Source organism: Fundulus heteroclitus, chromosome 17 (genome assembly GCF_011125445.2).
Source record: "Fundulus heteroclitus isolate FHET01 chromosome 17, MU-UCD_Fhet_4.1, whole genome shotgun sequence".
Classification (NCBI taxonomy): domain Eukaryota; kingdom Metazoa; phylum Chordata; class Actinopteri; order Cyprinodontiformes; family Fundulidae; genus Fundulus; species Fundulus heteroclitus.
Genome location: NC_046377.1, coordinates 7,424,413 through 7,439,617, shown reverse-complemented (window position 1 = coordinate 7,439,617; position 15,205 = coordinate 7,424,413). Strand labels below are relative to the sequence as shown.

The following is a 15,205-nucleotide window of genomic DNA, read 5'->3' as shown; positions in this document are numbered from 1 at the left end:
GATAAAAAAAGGATTAACTAATGTTATCTTATCTTAAATAACACTTTTTAATATATGTACTGGGTTCTTTCAAGGTCTTAATTACATGTTATGTGTGGGCTCCAGTAACATCCATCCATCCATCCACTGATCTACCTGGATGTTCCCAGGAGGACTGAAACGCCTCAGTCAGAGACGTCTGTCTGTGGGTCTGTCGGGGCAGTGAGAGAAGTTTCGTCTCCTCTCTCCGTTTCTGGGGCTCGACGTTTTCATGTTTTTTCACGTGCTTAGATAAATTTGTTGTGTTTCCACTTAAATGAACCGGCTTTTTACAAAACATACAGCTTGATTTCATTTACGGTATTAAAATAAAACCGAACGGTGCTACTTCCTCTGTTCATGTTTTTTCGCTGCTGCGGTCTCTCTCAGCTGTTTGTGTATTAAGTTTGTGTGAGAGCTGAGTGCGCGGGCCAGGCTGAGCCTGCGTGCTGATTGGCTGGCGCCGCTGAGCCATGTACGAGAGGGGAGGGGGAGCGAGAGAGTGCTTCCGTGACAGCGCGCTGCAGTCAGCGCGCGTGCTGACTGACACTGACTGAAAGCATGATGTGAGCAACATGCGTTAATGCGCGATAAAATAAATATCGCCGTTAATGGTCTAATGAATTAACGCGAAATTAACGCGTTAACTTGCCCAGCCCTAATATATATATTAATTAAAGTCCTTTTCCCTATGCTTATTTTACAATCATGGTAAAGCAGTGGTGATTTGACCAAACTCTTCTATCCAAACAGAGACAAGAACAGAGGGCCACCATGGGCCCGCATATAAACCAACACATGAGGAAGATGAGACCTGGAAACAAGATTCTGGATAAACATTATAAAAAATCTAAAAATACTGAACCATGGTCATGTCTGTGCAAATACTGTCAAAGTGGGACAACAGACGCTCGATCTGATCAGACATCTCCATTTTGTTTGAAGGTAGCAAACAATCCGACCTTCCTTTCCTGCACTCACAAGGCTACAGTTATGCTGTGCATGAGAGAAATTTCCTGCAAACGGTAAAGATGACTGTGCGCGATAAGGTTTATCAGTTGCTGTGAGATCCGTGTGGGACCACCAGGAGAGGTTCCTGCGACGTGTACCAACAGGGAGCCCTCATGTGAGGACGGAAACGGAAGAACCGGGACACACAATGATGCAGGGGTGTGCTTTTTACACCTCAGGCAAACACTGATGAGGTTAAACAAAAACAAAAAATAATGTATATATATATATATATATACTTAAAAACATTTTTGCATGAAAATGACAGTGTCATCTGCAAAGAATACAGTTTTAGGAGCTGCAGAAATTGAGAAAACAAAGCATACAGTTAGGGTAAAAGTCATCTACAACATTTTCCAAGTTCTGATAAGCCAAAATAGGATATTTTTCTGAAAAACTAAGTAAACCCCCATATTTGCAACATTGGGTTTTAGTCCAGCTTCAGATGGCCTCACGTTTGATCCTTGAAGACTTTTGGTGTACAGAAATGTTCACGGTCGAGTGAATACCTTCAAAACACTTTCATTCATCTTAAGACTCAACATGCTAACTAAGAAATATAGTTTGAGAGTCTGTGTATTTTGCCATTTCTCTAAGAACTGCAGAGGCTGTGTCATGATTTTTTTCTTAACAGGACAAAAATGCATGCGCTCAGGAGATGCTTGTTGGAGATAGTATTTACTGTAATGATGAAACATATAAATTCACAGAATACGAGGAAAACACACAGGTAAGGCAAGTATATTTATATAGCACTTTTCAGTAGCAAGACAAATCAAAGTGCTGACAAACACAGGAACCAGTGCGACAGCAGCAGTAGAATGTGTGTTTTCATTAAAATGCTCTTTTTTACAATTTTTACAATGGTTGGAATATCTATGTTCTCTAAAACCTGGAACGTTTCCTGGGGTGTGAACACTTTTGACATCCCTTGTATTATGGAAACATTTGCTTTACAAGTTAGTGGATTTCATACAGTATTTTAACTGCAGGGCGTGGCTTTCATAAATTATGTGTCGGATAAGTTGCCTGAAAACTTATTGACCTAGAAGATGATTGGCGTTTAAAAGAGCAGAAGAGCTGTATGAGGTAGCATTTATAGTAGTTATCTTGGAGGTGACAGTGTCCCGATCAGCTGGTGTGAATGTACTTCAGGCCCCTCAACAGGCCTGCAGATCCTCCAGCTCTTCAAGGAGAGCCTTCCTTTCCAGCTCCAACCTGGAGATCCGACGATTCTTCTCACTCACTTTCTGCAGGAGGATTTATTTTAACTTTACTGTCAGCACACAGAACGAAGAGTTGAAAGCGATTGCCGTCCTAAAACGTGATCGGCTTCATCTTTACCTTAGTGAGTACCGTGTTTTGCCAGCGGAGGTCACTGTCTGCCAGTGGATCAGAAAGACAAGGATTGCTGCTGACAGTGGGTTCACTCATTATAGAGCCAAGGGAGCCGTTAACCCGCTGGATGTGTGTGGGGAGGCAGGATGGAGGCTGAAGAGAAACAAACACCATTGTTAGGGCGGTCAAACACCCTTGAAGAGCATCTGATATTGTACAATGGAAATAATGTTTACTCCTGCATCCTTTGCACTCTCCTGATTGCAACACTGCATTATTGTCTCAGTTCATCCGCTTGTTTACAGTCTGTTCATTTGGGGTTTCTATACAGCAGAGTGTTTGATTTTTTACTACTGGATTATTGTGTTACGGCATTATCGGACAAGTCCGCACATCGTGAGCATTGTAGACTTAGACTTAGACTTAGACTTTCTTTATTGTCATTTTGTATACACAGAGTGCATACAGAACGAAATTTCGTACAACCTCAGAGTCAAATTCCTCGTATGTGTACACAAACCTGGCAGAGAAAGCTGATTGTAAAATGCTGTGTGCATGAAAGGGTTGGAGCGGGTTTTGGGTAGGATTTCCTAAATGCAAACCTGCACCAGGAAGCTTGTTCCGATGGAACATCACAGCTTCCAAACAATCCCATATATGTCACTTTGTCTGCAGTCTCGTTCTGAGCCAGGAACCGTGGTCCATTACGGTAAGTACTAAAACTTTTGGCATCTATAAACAAAATAAACTGCTTCATTGATATCCTCCAGACACAATGAACACAATTTCAATTTTGTTATAGTCCGAAAAAAGAATTGGAGGCACAACACTGAATTTATTGTGTATTTTCTCTAATCCACACAGGGTCAAAATTAAACCTTACAGATTTATATATACATATTTTTAACACTAATATTAAATGTCCCTTGGCAAGTTGCATCTCCAGCAGAAGGTACTGTAGCAATTAAAAAGTTTTCGATCCTATTTCTGGGCATGATTTGTAGAGTGCATTCTTAGAGCTTTTGAAAAGGATTACGGTTCCAGGAGCGTGGCCTTTGTTGTCCATTCAAAAAACTACTTTTGTCAGTGTCCTGCTAAAAGATCTCTGTTAAGCTTCAACCATCTTGTTGTCGATCTGAAGCATTTTTTTTAATGAAACAACTTCACTGCATGACGCTTCCATCGCCATGCCTGGTAACTGGTGCTGTGTTTTCTGGTTAGACGCAGCCCCATCTCCTCCAGACATACCTATGTCTAGTCACTGTAGCTATAAAGACGTTTGGCTTGTCTATGCGGGAAGCTGGACATTTTAGCCCATAATAATAATTGTATTTATTTAAAAGTGCTTTCTATCAAAATCCTGAACAGGCAGTTAAAAACAAAAGCGAAAAACAGTTTAATACTACTCACGACACATACAGGAAAAACAAGTGGGTCCTTCAAGCTTTGCATCAAAGCATCTACAGAGCAGGCCTTTCTGACATTCATAGGCAGATTACTCCAAAGTTTAGGTGTCCAAAATAAAAAAGAGTCATTTTACTGACTTTAGGCACCATCAAAAGGCTGGGTCCCTGAAAACAGAGGGTACAAGAAGGCACATAGATGTTGACGAGATCATTTAAATAAGAAGGCACAAGCAGTGTGCGAAATACCTGTCAATATTTGGGGGGGTCCCCATCTCCCGATTGTTGCGCAATACCGATCTAAATTTTCTCAATATGCAGTAGGCCTATAACATTACAAAGTCAAAGTTAGCTTTAATGTCAATTCTTCACATTCACCAGACATACAAGGACTCGAGAGGACGTTCCTCATTCACCAACAGTGAAACAGATAAGATCAGTTCCTAATACTAAAATTTAAACATTTTTAGTATTAATCCCCCTGGGATCATTAAAGTATATCTGATTCTGATATTTGTGAATAAATGTTTTGAATTTTAAATACTGGACATGTTGAGCTTAAAAATTTTTTAGTGACCATTAGTGACAAAAAAATATTTCATTTTTAATTTTTTTGACACAATTTAAGACCCCTTTTTAACTTTGCTTTTGAGGCTTTCAGGGGGTCTCATGGGTTAATCGGGGGGGTTGAGCCCCCCCGGACCCCCCCATATTTAGCACTCTGGGCACAAGTACATAAAGACTTCTCTCGAACCTGACAAGGAAGCCAACGAAGAGAGCCTAACATCGGGGTACTATGCTCACACCTCTCCCCCTCGGTCAAATTAGCAGCAGCATTTTGCACCAACCTGCACAGCTCTAAAACTTTTTCGAGGTAGTCCGAACAGAAGGACACCACTGTTGTCCGAGCGAGATGTTACAAATGAATAGATAAGGACTTCAACATCCTTGTAAGACAGGGTGGACCTGATCTTAGCAATTCCTCTGAGATGAAAAAAGGAAACCCAAGAAAGCTCCTTAATGTGCTTGTCAAATACAAGGCTCTGATCAAAAAGGTTTTTCATTCTGTCAGTACATTGTACAACACAGTTATCATGAGACAAAGAAACATTGTCAAATCGACGATGCGATTTCTGAGGTTCAATGATCATCAAACTCTCTGTCTTTACAAAATTAAGGAACAGGAAATTCTCCGAAAACCAATTCCTAACGGCTGAAAAACAGACCTCAAGTTTGGACAAACTAGACCCATTTTCAAAAGTAACAAGCACATATACTTGTAAGTCATCGGCATAACGTAGTAACTGACCAAGTAATGCAAGATAGAGGGAGAAAAGCACGGACCCCAAAACAGTGCCTTGTGGAACCCCATGCCTGACTGCACAAGGCTCAGACATTATGACATTATTAAGCAAAACACTGAGTTCTATCAGACCAATAAGACTTCCACCACATCAGCACTATACCGAGATGCAGAAATAATATTCAAGTCCCTCAAGTAAGATACAATAACCGACTGTTTCAAAAGCACCCCTAAGGTCCAACAACAATAAAACGGAAGAGTCAATATTTAACAACAGGTCAATAACCACCTCTGTCAGAGCTGTCTCAGTGGGATGGTTTGCTCTAAGAACATTGACTTCTTTGGGATTTTCCTCAGCACCACCACTAATTTCCTTTTATCCGAGGATGATAGTCTGAGTTTTCTTCTGGATCAAGTCACCAATAAAAAGTTTTACTTGCATAAATCTGCAAGTATTAATGAACAGCTTCAAAAGACTTGGACACATTTAAGAGTATTAGTCTGTTGGTATTTTATGCTGGAAAGAATAACTCAAGCTCACAATAAAGATGATGAAGATTAAAGAGGTTTTAGTCTTGTCAAGGTCAAGGAGACTGTAGAACCTTTAATGCCCCTTATGGAAATATCTAGTTGAATGTATGCTGATATTAAAGCTGTATATATATAATTGTGATCTTTTGTGGATTAGAGAAAAATTCCAACTTGTGCACCTACCTAATGTTTTTCAATCACTGAAAAACAAGTTATGGATGTGAGTTACTTTCCTCAAACTGTGCATGAACTGAGAAAAAAATGCCCAGTTCATTCTCAGCCTGACTCCTCTACTTCCAGACAGGCACTGTTCATTTCCTAATTAACTTAACTAATGATTGTTCACGTGGCACTTATAAACACGACATTTACTGCACGCTTCGGTGTTGTGAGAATCCACACTCGTCCCTGTACCTCTGCTCTCCGTTTGCGGTAAACGGCGGTCCCGTTCCGGCTCCCAGCACTCCGCAGGTTCCTGTTCTCCACGAGCCGCTGGACGTACCACAGCCGACTCTTCTCCAGGACCTCCAGACCTGACCACAGAGCATCCTTCTCCTTCTCTAGGTCCTTCATTCGCTTGATCTAAAAAGAAAAATGCAAAACGCAAAAAACTCAGTTTTACCACAAATTATACAAAGGGTGATCCACACTGCATTTCTCGTTTTCAGTGGACCCAGCGTGTTTTTTAAGGCAGCAATAGGTTCAAACAAAGACACTCACAAACATCAGGGATAGCTGCAGAACAGATGATGGGCAATTAAAAAAAGATGTAAAATTAAAACATTAGGAAAATAATGACATAAATAGGAATGTAAGCAGGCCTGATCATTTTAAATGAGTTTGCCTAACTTTGTAGAGGCCCTAATAAAGAACTTTGCAGAGCAAGCTTGACATGCGAGAATTTGTCGCTAGGATAAATTTAGCAAAGATGGAAACACTGACTGATGACAGCGAGAAAACAAAACAAAACACAATGACTCATCCATCCATATCCGCCACATTTACAGGACTATGTCAGCCGTCATGATTGTAAATTTGTACAGAAAGGACAAAAATAATCTAGAAAATAAATATTTATTAATTGAGATCTTAGGGGTACATATTTATAGCTTGGCACTCATCCAGAATCTTCTTGTGATTTTGGCATGTTAAAAAGCCATAAATGTGATTTTCCCCCCCCCCTCCAGTCAGTTAGACTTCAGTAAAGGCAATAATTTGTTCCAGGAATGTGACCCAGATCTAAAGGTGCACAGTTAAATGCGCAGACTGTAATTCCTAAAAAACAGGAATCCTAGGTTTTACCTTAACTTTCAGTTGTGTCGGCATTGTGTGTGTCAAGTTAAAGATGCTCAAAAACAAACTTTGTTTACATACCTGTTACACTCTGACCGGCTCTGTGCAAAAGACCATCATCATAAGGCTACAGCAAGCTAAAATAACCTTTTATTCCACAGATTTGCATCTTTTATTATCTGCTAAGATAAACTGTCTGTTTAGATGCAGGTCACTGCATTGCTTCTTGATGTTAGGATCAAGGTTGTAAAGAAATTTAGCAGACCTTAACTTGACATGCGAGAATTTGCGAATTGATGGGGCCACTTCTCTGCGCTCGTTTAGTGCTGAGTAGGTGGAAGTAAGAAGATATTCAGACGAGAGAGAATGACTGGCTGAACGAAAAGGAAAGATACAAACCAGAACCGAGAAGCTGTGGCCAATCTGAATAAAGTCCGACCCACTTCTAGCTCTGTGTGTTATTAGTTTTAAATGTCCCATCCAGATTTGTTTGTTTTTGCCTTTGGGCGCCTGGGGATGGACCCAATTTATCCAGCAGGATTGATTTTTCTAATCGTTCACAATTCAGCTCAGAAGTCCAAACGAGGGGATCCACCGAGACCTGCTATGTGCGCCTGTTTCAAAGGGCATAATTACATCCTCTGTATTCATCTAGTTGTACAGAATCCAGATAACGATGTAATTATTTGATTCTGCCGCGCTGGAAAAAATTTATCTAGATATTGCAGGACACCAACCCCCGAGGCCTAGAGTTTGACACCGCCGCTCTAGCGACACATTTTATTTGTGGCAACATCAAAGGGATACAAAATCAATCACTGATGGGGGGCTCAGGTCATCAACGATGGGTCTGGTAAAAGCCCACATGCTGATGCGTTTATGGACCGAAAAAAAAAATCAATGTGGGGTTTCAAGGACAGTTCACTGTCGATCACAACGATTCCAGAGCCTAACGAAAGTACTGTGTTTTTTTTTTTTTGCTTCAATAGATCAATATATAAATGTTTATGTTTTGCGATATTGATCTAAAATAAATAAATACGTTCATGTTCAGAATCATTGCAGAAAGGGGGCAAATCTCGTATCTCTTAATTGTCATTTGCCATAATTTTGAATTTGTATGGAATTAATTCTATTTAGAATAAAATCACGGGCAGCATTACGGAGGCAGCATTGGAAATAACTCTAGAACCTGATGTGTGTTTGGACCAGACTTTAAAAAAATATACATTTTATTATTGGAGAAACACCAAGAGCTCAGGAAAGAACTAAAAGGACCTGGAAAGTGAAGACAACAGTAGTGTCCGTGGCTATCGGAGCACTAGGGGCATTAACCCCCTCTCTGGAAAAGTGGCTCCAACAGATATCTGGAGAAACATCAGACATCTCAGTCCAGAAGAGCACAATCTTAGGAACAGCTAAGAACCTACGAGGAACCCTTAAGCTCCAAGGTACCTCGAGCTTGAGAGATGAAGAGCCACCCTCATACTCCTGTAAGGGGGGGGGGGGAGGTTGAGAGATTAGGTAAGGTAAGGTGAGAGGTGAGGTTATGACATCACTGTTTTGGCAATAGATGAAAACCCAATGGATTCAGAATTGTATGGCACTCGAACTTCTTGGAAAACCTTCAAACTTTTTTTTTTTTTTTTTTTGGTAAAATCTAATTGAATTTCTCCAAATAATAAAAGCATTCCAACTCTCTGGGTGCTCAGGGCCGCTGCTGTTGCTAAAGCAGTTGCTAATGTCCAGCCTTGTCTGGACTGTGTTCAAAAATTCCCTAACCTTTCAAACCAGCTTATAACAAGAAAAGCAAGTATTACCCATCCTAAAGTCACTGGGTGAGTTTTAGCTTAGTACCTGCACTGAAAGAAGTACAACTTGAATCCTTCCAAAGACGAGCATCTACATGCTGCATCATGGACATCTGTGGACAACTTAGCAATGAAGCTGAAAATACCTCCGAGCTGGTCGGCACAGATTAACTGCTAACTTTACATTAGATTGCCAAGGGTGGTTTCTCTCGTTTAAAACTTGCCAAATTTATTGAAGACAAGCAGAAATGGCAGTGGAGAAAAATAACATTAGTGTTAGTTGGCTTTGGTGCATTAAATGCACTTCATGCACGCTTGAAAAATAAAATGCAGTTGTTTGAATTACAAATATATATTTTTAAAATGCTCTATTGTGAACACTGAGCCAAACACACAAAATGTATAAAAGGCATGTGGCAAATCTACACCGTGGTAATGAATAATGAATAATAAAGAATGGAAGATTGCATATAAAAAAAACAAAATTATTTAAAAAAACGTACTAAGATATATATGTGGAGCCCTACATACAAGCTAGCTGGACATGAGAAGTTACTGTTTTTCTGTAGCTCCTGAAGAAAGCTCAGAAGTAGATCTTATAAGTTCATCTGTGTTTATTTAATATATAATAATATCAATAATAAGCTTTTTTTTTAAAATGACACTAATCTTAATTTCAAACTTTGGTTCAAGTACCACTAATGGTATTTGAGCTGGCTTTAATTTAAAAAGAGGAAGTTCTGCTTTCACCAAAGATTCTTCAGGTAAATATGAAGCCAGTGGGCAATACCTGAGCAGCCTGAACAGTCAAAACCTTTAATAGTTCAAGCATTTAATGTTTGCATGAACTCTGGATCCGGAAATAACATCACAGCCAAGTAAACTATAATCTGGCTGCAAGAAAATCAGTGGGATTTGCCAAGTGCACTTAATGAAAGGGCAGACTATTGTTAGCAATACAACTAGCAACACGTATTCTTGCATTTCATGCCTTTAAGCACTAAAGAAACATGCTTTAGATTTAATGAGATACAAACTGCCACAGTTGAGGATCATTTATGTTGCATTTCATTTGCCTCCATTTATCCAAGTAAAAAACATTCCAGTTAACACAGCTGGAGAGGTCAGGGTTCCAAAATGAAAACAAAAAAGCAAAAGGTTTGGGTCCCAATATAGCAAGGGCCAGGAAAGCTGTAGTTTTGTTCAGTAGCGCTTATAAACGTCCTTTAAAGCTGTACTTTCCACACGCAAACGCCACTTTTAATTTGTTCGGTTCAGAGTTGCAGCTGCTACATGTAACATTGGTATTAACACACTCTGACAACTGTGCCTTGTAAAATAATCATGTTTTTATCACAGCTTACTGTTGTTGATGCAAAGAGCTGCCGTGTTGGACCCGGAATTGGTCTTAAAAAATTTCTCCGACTTTCTGAGGGGAGAGTCCAACTACGGTGGCCGTTAGGGTCGATTTTTCCGATCGGAAGCCAGAATTTTCCGATTTCCGACTGCAAATGGGATGCGACATTATTTCCGCAGCTATAACCACGTTCAACACGCATGGCAGCCATATTGGATTCTGACAGATTTGTTTAAAAACGTTTGTCTTGACTTTTTTTCTTATTCCCACCGTCACACCTTGCCCATTTTTGCTGTAAAATCATGAAACTGAGCCAAGTGAGGCCTGCTGGATTTTAGATGTAGTATAGGGATATTTTGTGACTTCCATGGAGGATTCACTGACGCACTCTTGGTGTAATTTTGGTAGCGGTTGAGAAAGTTACGTTTCGCAGAAGCACAGGGTGTTTATTCATAATATGGTGGAGGCTGAACCAGTAAAACGGGAGCGTGCGGAGGAATGTTGCTTAGTACAGAGAGATTCTGTATTAATGAAGGTTTAGATAAACTCATGCTGCAGAGGGAGAGATTTAAGGCATAAAACAACAAGGAAGAAGCAAACAGAGACCAGATAAGGTCTATAGATAACGGCTGTTGGTGGAAGTGAGGAAGATCCATATATTGATACATGTTTTGTACTATTCAACTCTTTTAATAGATTTTGATTAACTTTAAATTCTGTCGGGGATTTATTAATGTCAGTATGTGTCCTTAATATCCAGAGTAAACAAGCACGCAAGCACAGTGGAAAGTATTCCTAAAAGTAGGTTACCAACTCCTAGGTTCCCAACTGTTTCATGTTTTCTCCACATTTAGATAATCGCTCTCACCGTGGTTTAGTGGGGTCTCAAAGCCTTACAAATTGCTCCGTTAGTTTGGTTTCTCATCTGTTCTTGTATTTCATCCTGAGTGATTTCTTGACTACAGTCCAGCAAACAATCAGGCATGGGCGAGGCTACACATTTGTTTAAAATTGCCTTTGAATGTTCAAGTTAAACTGTTTTACTGTTTTCAATTTAAAAAAAAAAATTTTTTTTTTACATTCTATCCCTACTTGCTTTTATTCCTATATTTTAATCATGTAAAGCACTTTGCATTGTCTCTGTACTGAATTGTGCTATATAAATAAATTTGCCTTGCCTTGCCTTGCCTTGCCTTTGCCTAGTTGGTTAATTATAATTAATTGAGAATTTAAACAGGCGACAATTGCAGTTTTGTCTCCTAATACGTAATTTTAAAACTGTAAGGTTGGTTTACTCAACTTAACTTTGACACTTCCATTTTCAATTTAGAACTAAAAAGAATAATGATTAAAATAACACCTGGAAGATATCTGTAAGGAGAAGATACTTTCCAACAGTACGGTAAGTAGGTAAAAACCTGCCTTCACATTTATCTCCAATCATATAGGATAACAACTATCTTGCAGCCACTCTTTGAGCATATGTGACACCTGCTTCTACGGGAAGACCCACAGTTAGATAATACGTGCCAAATTCCAAGCTTCAAGCGAAGGTCAAGCAAATGCACTGCAACCCGAATGCATCAAGCTCGTGACACTTTTATGGACTCCAGAGGACGCAACACGCGATCCGGAATATGTCTGACCACGAAACATGCACCAAGACAGCATACACACAGACAAGGCCTCACCCATAGGTAGAAACGAAGGGCCTCCTGGCTGTAGAGGCCGGTCCTTAGCGGGATGATGACCACGGTGTAGGAGCCGGAGGTGGAAAGATGGCAGGCCATGGAGAGGAGGTCACAAACTGAGGGCTGCCCCATGCAGCCGCCTGCACTGTAGACAAAAAACAAAATAAAGTCACAGCTCTACAGTGGTTTGTTTCAGTGTGTGTTTGTTTGGGAGAGAGAGAGAGAGAGCAGAATGACACACAGGCACCATGGTGCCCCTAGGGCGAGGTAATGAAACATTCCTCATGTCACTGCTATGATTGGTTCATCAACAGGGTGGAGAGCGCTGTAGCGAATGAAACAGAAAACACAACAGAGAAACCTTCGAGCAGGAAACCTGAAGAGTGGCAGATCCGATGGGCGTGACTGGACCCTTTTGCGGCCCGGTGTCCCTCCTGGAGTCAAATCAAACCTCCGCTTTGAGTTCAGAGCTGGAAAACAGGCCCCGGGAACTCTGCCTCTCCATCTTCTCTGTGTCTGGACCAGCAGAACCTTTTTTATTATTTTTTATTTTAACGCGTCGCGTCAGAAACATTTGCTGCTGAATGAAAGCACAGCACATGTAACTGGGTTCTTCTTTTAATAAGCCCTCTGTCCTGACACGTTTCCTGGAATGTGACACAACCCGGGGAAGAAAAAAAAAAAGTACAGAATAAAACACGTAGCTATATATCATTCTAATCCCGAGCGCACAAATAGGCGGTGAAAATTTGACTCGCTTGCCATAACATGTAATCATTAGTAGTGGCGTTCATCTGTTTGAAGATGAAACCAAAACAAAAAAATTGAAGTTTCTCATTGCTGCTTGAAGCGAGGTTTGTCTTTTTTACACCGAGCTCACAGAGACTGGGCGTGTTAGTGATGAAAATGAAAAGGTTTCCTCAGATGTGTCTGGTACTGGCTTGGACCAGCTCTGACAGAAAGGGAGATTTTGCTCCATGCTGACATGATGGCATCACAGGCTCGCGGCAGATTCGTCCACATCCCAAAGGAACTCTCTCAGTCTGATATCTAGAGACTGTGGAGTCTGGACTACCATTTTCATGTCCAACAAACAAGTTTGAGACGATTTAAGGTGTGTAACCTGATGCAGGGTGCACTGCGGTCATAAAGGGATAGATATTTTCTTTTATTTTTCAATTTTGGTGAGCCGGGTTAGGCCATAGAAAGGCTTCCACTCATCTCAAAGCCTTTCTATGGCCTAACCCTGACCCTTTACTGGTTTATACCTAACCCTAACCTAAACCTAATTGACACCTGAGTCCTAAACCTAACTCCTAGCCCAGAAAGAAATGTGTGGACCTTTTTTTTTTTTGGTCCTCACTTTACTAATAAAATGAGCAAAAAATGTTCTCGCTCAGCTGCACACACACATACCCAGGTACTCTGGCTTCTACGGTACAAGAACCTGCCTGTTAGGTTAATTGGTTCTCTAAATTGCACCCAGGAGTGACTGGGCATGGTTGTTCACCTTTTGACCGATGGGGATAGGCAACGCGGGGTGTGAGCTGGAGACATGTTGAGCATTCTTCTGCCTCTGCAGCCATCTGGGTATTGGGCTCTCATTATGTTCTTGGCTGTGCATACCGCAGGCTTGATGTCCGATTATATAATAGGTGCGGTTGAGCCTGTTTCTCCTGACGCTATGCTAATGCACCTCCTGTTTTGCCACGATAGTTGCAGGGCAACCCAGTGAATCCCTCTGTTATATATCTGCAGCTTACTGCAGATACATTTTCCTAGTCTCTCCCTTCTTTATTTATTTATTTGTTAAAATGTTGTCTCTTCAAGCTGCACCTCTAGTTGTTCACCAGCAGAGGAAGCTGTGGCCACATTTGCCTGCTGCAGAGACCTTCCCCAGCTGCTGTGTTCCACAGGATTGTGATGCTATACCTTCGACAAAACACCAGGTGGCGCAACACACCGAGGCCTACTTTCTCAGTTGTGTTCGACCTGTTAAGTTTTGACCATCGACAAACTATTGTAGATATGAAAACATACAAACATAAAAATATTTGTGAGTCTTGCAAAGAAAGCCAGATGAAGAACTCTTGAGAGTTGTTTTAACTTACAGCCCACAGTGCCTTGCATAAGCATTTAAACCTCTTGAGACCACATTTAGTGTGTCACATTCCAACTACAGTTTTATGTTTGTTTTTTCTTAACCTTATTTTATTGGAAGAAATAGCAGATAGTAGGAAATAACCCTGAAGTGGAAGGAAAACAACACCTTTTTAATTCACAAAAAAAAGAAAAAAATAGAACGGGGCTGCATCCGAAAAGGCCTAATTGTTAAGGACTCTTAAGCCAAAGTGGAAGTGCGTCAGCGGCTGCCATGATAAGTGCCGTCCGAATAGTGTAGTCAGTAGAGGTAGGAAAAGGAGCCTGTATGCTTCCTATTATAGCTCCTTTAGCATAGGGACCTCGCAATGTCCCTTACCAGTGCTAAGGAGCTATAAGGATTCCCACAATCCTTTGCTAACACGATGTATAAGGAAATTAATGAAAAATGTCCAGAGAGAAGGGAGCATGCTCTTTGTAGTTCGTGTTTTTGGAAGGCTGTAGGCCCAGATTTGACTAGAATAATCTATGTGCATGAGTTAAAGGCTGTACAAAATCAGCACCACAACCTGAAGGTCCTTTCCTACCCATGATAGAGTTCTTACTGTTGACCCCATGAACGGTCAAGGAGCAGGAGCTTGGAGCTAAAATTAGGATGTTTCGGATGAAACACCTTGAAAGTCCGAACCGTTCCCAAGTAGCTAAAGCACGCTCAGACTGGAGAGCATCTTTAAAGGGGCCTAATCACAGATTTTAACCCCAAAAACCTTAAATTCATCTTCAAATAAAACAATATACACCAGGCATTCATCCTGATAGTGTTTACTTAGTCTTTTTTGAGCATGGAAGGAACTTTGCACTGGTTGCTATCAGCAAACTAGATCTGATCTGGTTCGTCTTTCTTTCTGCCAACCCCCCCCCCTCCCCCCCTGGACGTAGCTGACCATATCGGTTCTAATACTTCTCCTTTGTTACTCATTGCATGCATGTGCAATATCGTATCTCCGGTCACATGGTCTTGTTATAGTATAAATTAATCCACAAAGGCGCTTCGTTTACTAAAAACTAAAACAACAAAAAAAGTGCAAAACAGAAATTAAATATAAGAAGCAGACAGGGCGCGACAATTTAATCTGAAAACGTTTGTATGCAACCAGAGTGAGCTACTGGTGTAGGAATGTGTAAAGTCATAGTATGACTAAGCCCCCTTAAAAAGCTGTTTCTAAGTATCACCATAGAATGTCAATCTAATTTAAGTCTGAACTTTGACTAGGCCATTCTAATTCACTATTTAGCTCTGAACCTCCAGCCCAGTTCCAAGTCTTTTGCAGCCTACAAGAGGTTTTCTT

General features: G+C 40.7%; 1 protein-coding gene across 2 annotated transcripts; it reads right to left on the bottom strand.

Annotated features, from left to right (window-relative positions):
- Positions 1-1,688: 1,688 nt before the first annotated feature.
- Positions 1,689-12,055, bottom strand: sapcd1 (suppressor APC domain containing 1). Of its 2 annotated transcripts, none has more exons than XM_021322053.2 (4): positions 11,757-12,055; positions 5,977-6,186; positions 2,374-2,520; positions 1,689-2,279 (listed from the first exon to the last, which is right to left on the bottom strand). In XM_021322053.2, exons 1-4 carry the CDS (start codon positions 11,886-11,888, stop codon positions 2,190-2,192), a joined length of 579 nt encoding a protein of 192 aa, XP_021177728.2. In that variant the 5' UTR covers positions 11,889-12,055; the 3' UTR covers positions 1,689-2,189. The 2 variants fall into 2 exon arrangements, with proteins under 2 accessions (XP_021177728.2, XP_012728977.2); XM_012873523.3 differs by having other exon boundaries at positions 6,019-6,186; positions 11,757-12,020.
- Positions 12,056-15,205: the final 3,150 nt, after the last annotated feature.

What these genes read in the sequence shown, in the direction of transcription:
- sapcd1 (XM_021322053.2), bottom strand. Translation starts at nt 11,888, where the DNA reads ATGGGGCAGCCCTCAGTTTGTGACCTCCTCTCCATGGCCTGCCATCTT. An exon ending in CCCTTCGTTTCTACCTATGG is followed by an intron (nt 6,187 to 11,756) that starts GTGAGGCCTTGT and finishes TTTTCTTTTTAG; the next exon opens with ATCAAGCGAATGAAGGACCT. An exon ending in AAAACACGGTACTCACTAAG is followed by an intron (nt 2,280 to 2,373) that starts GTAAAGATGAAG and finishes ATCCTCCTGCAG; the next exon opens with AAAGTGAGTGAGAAGAATCG.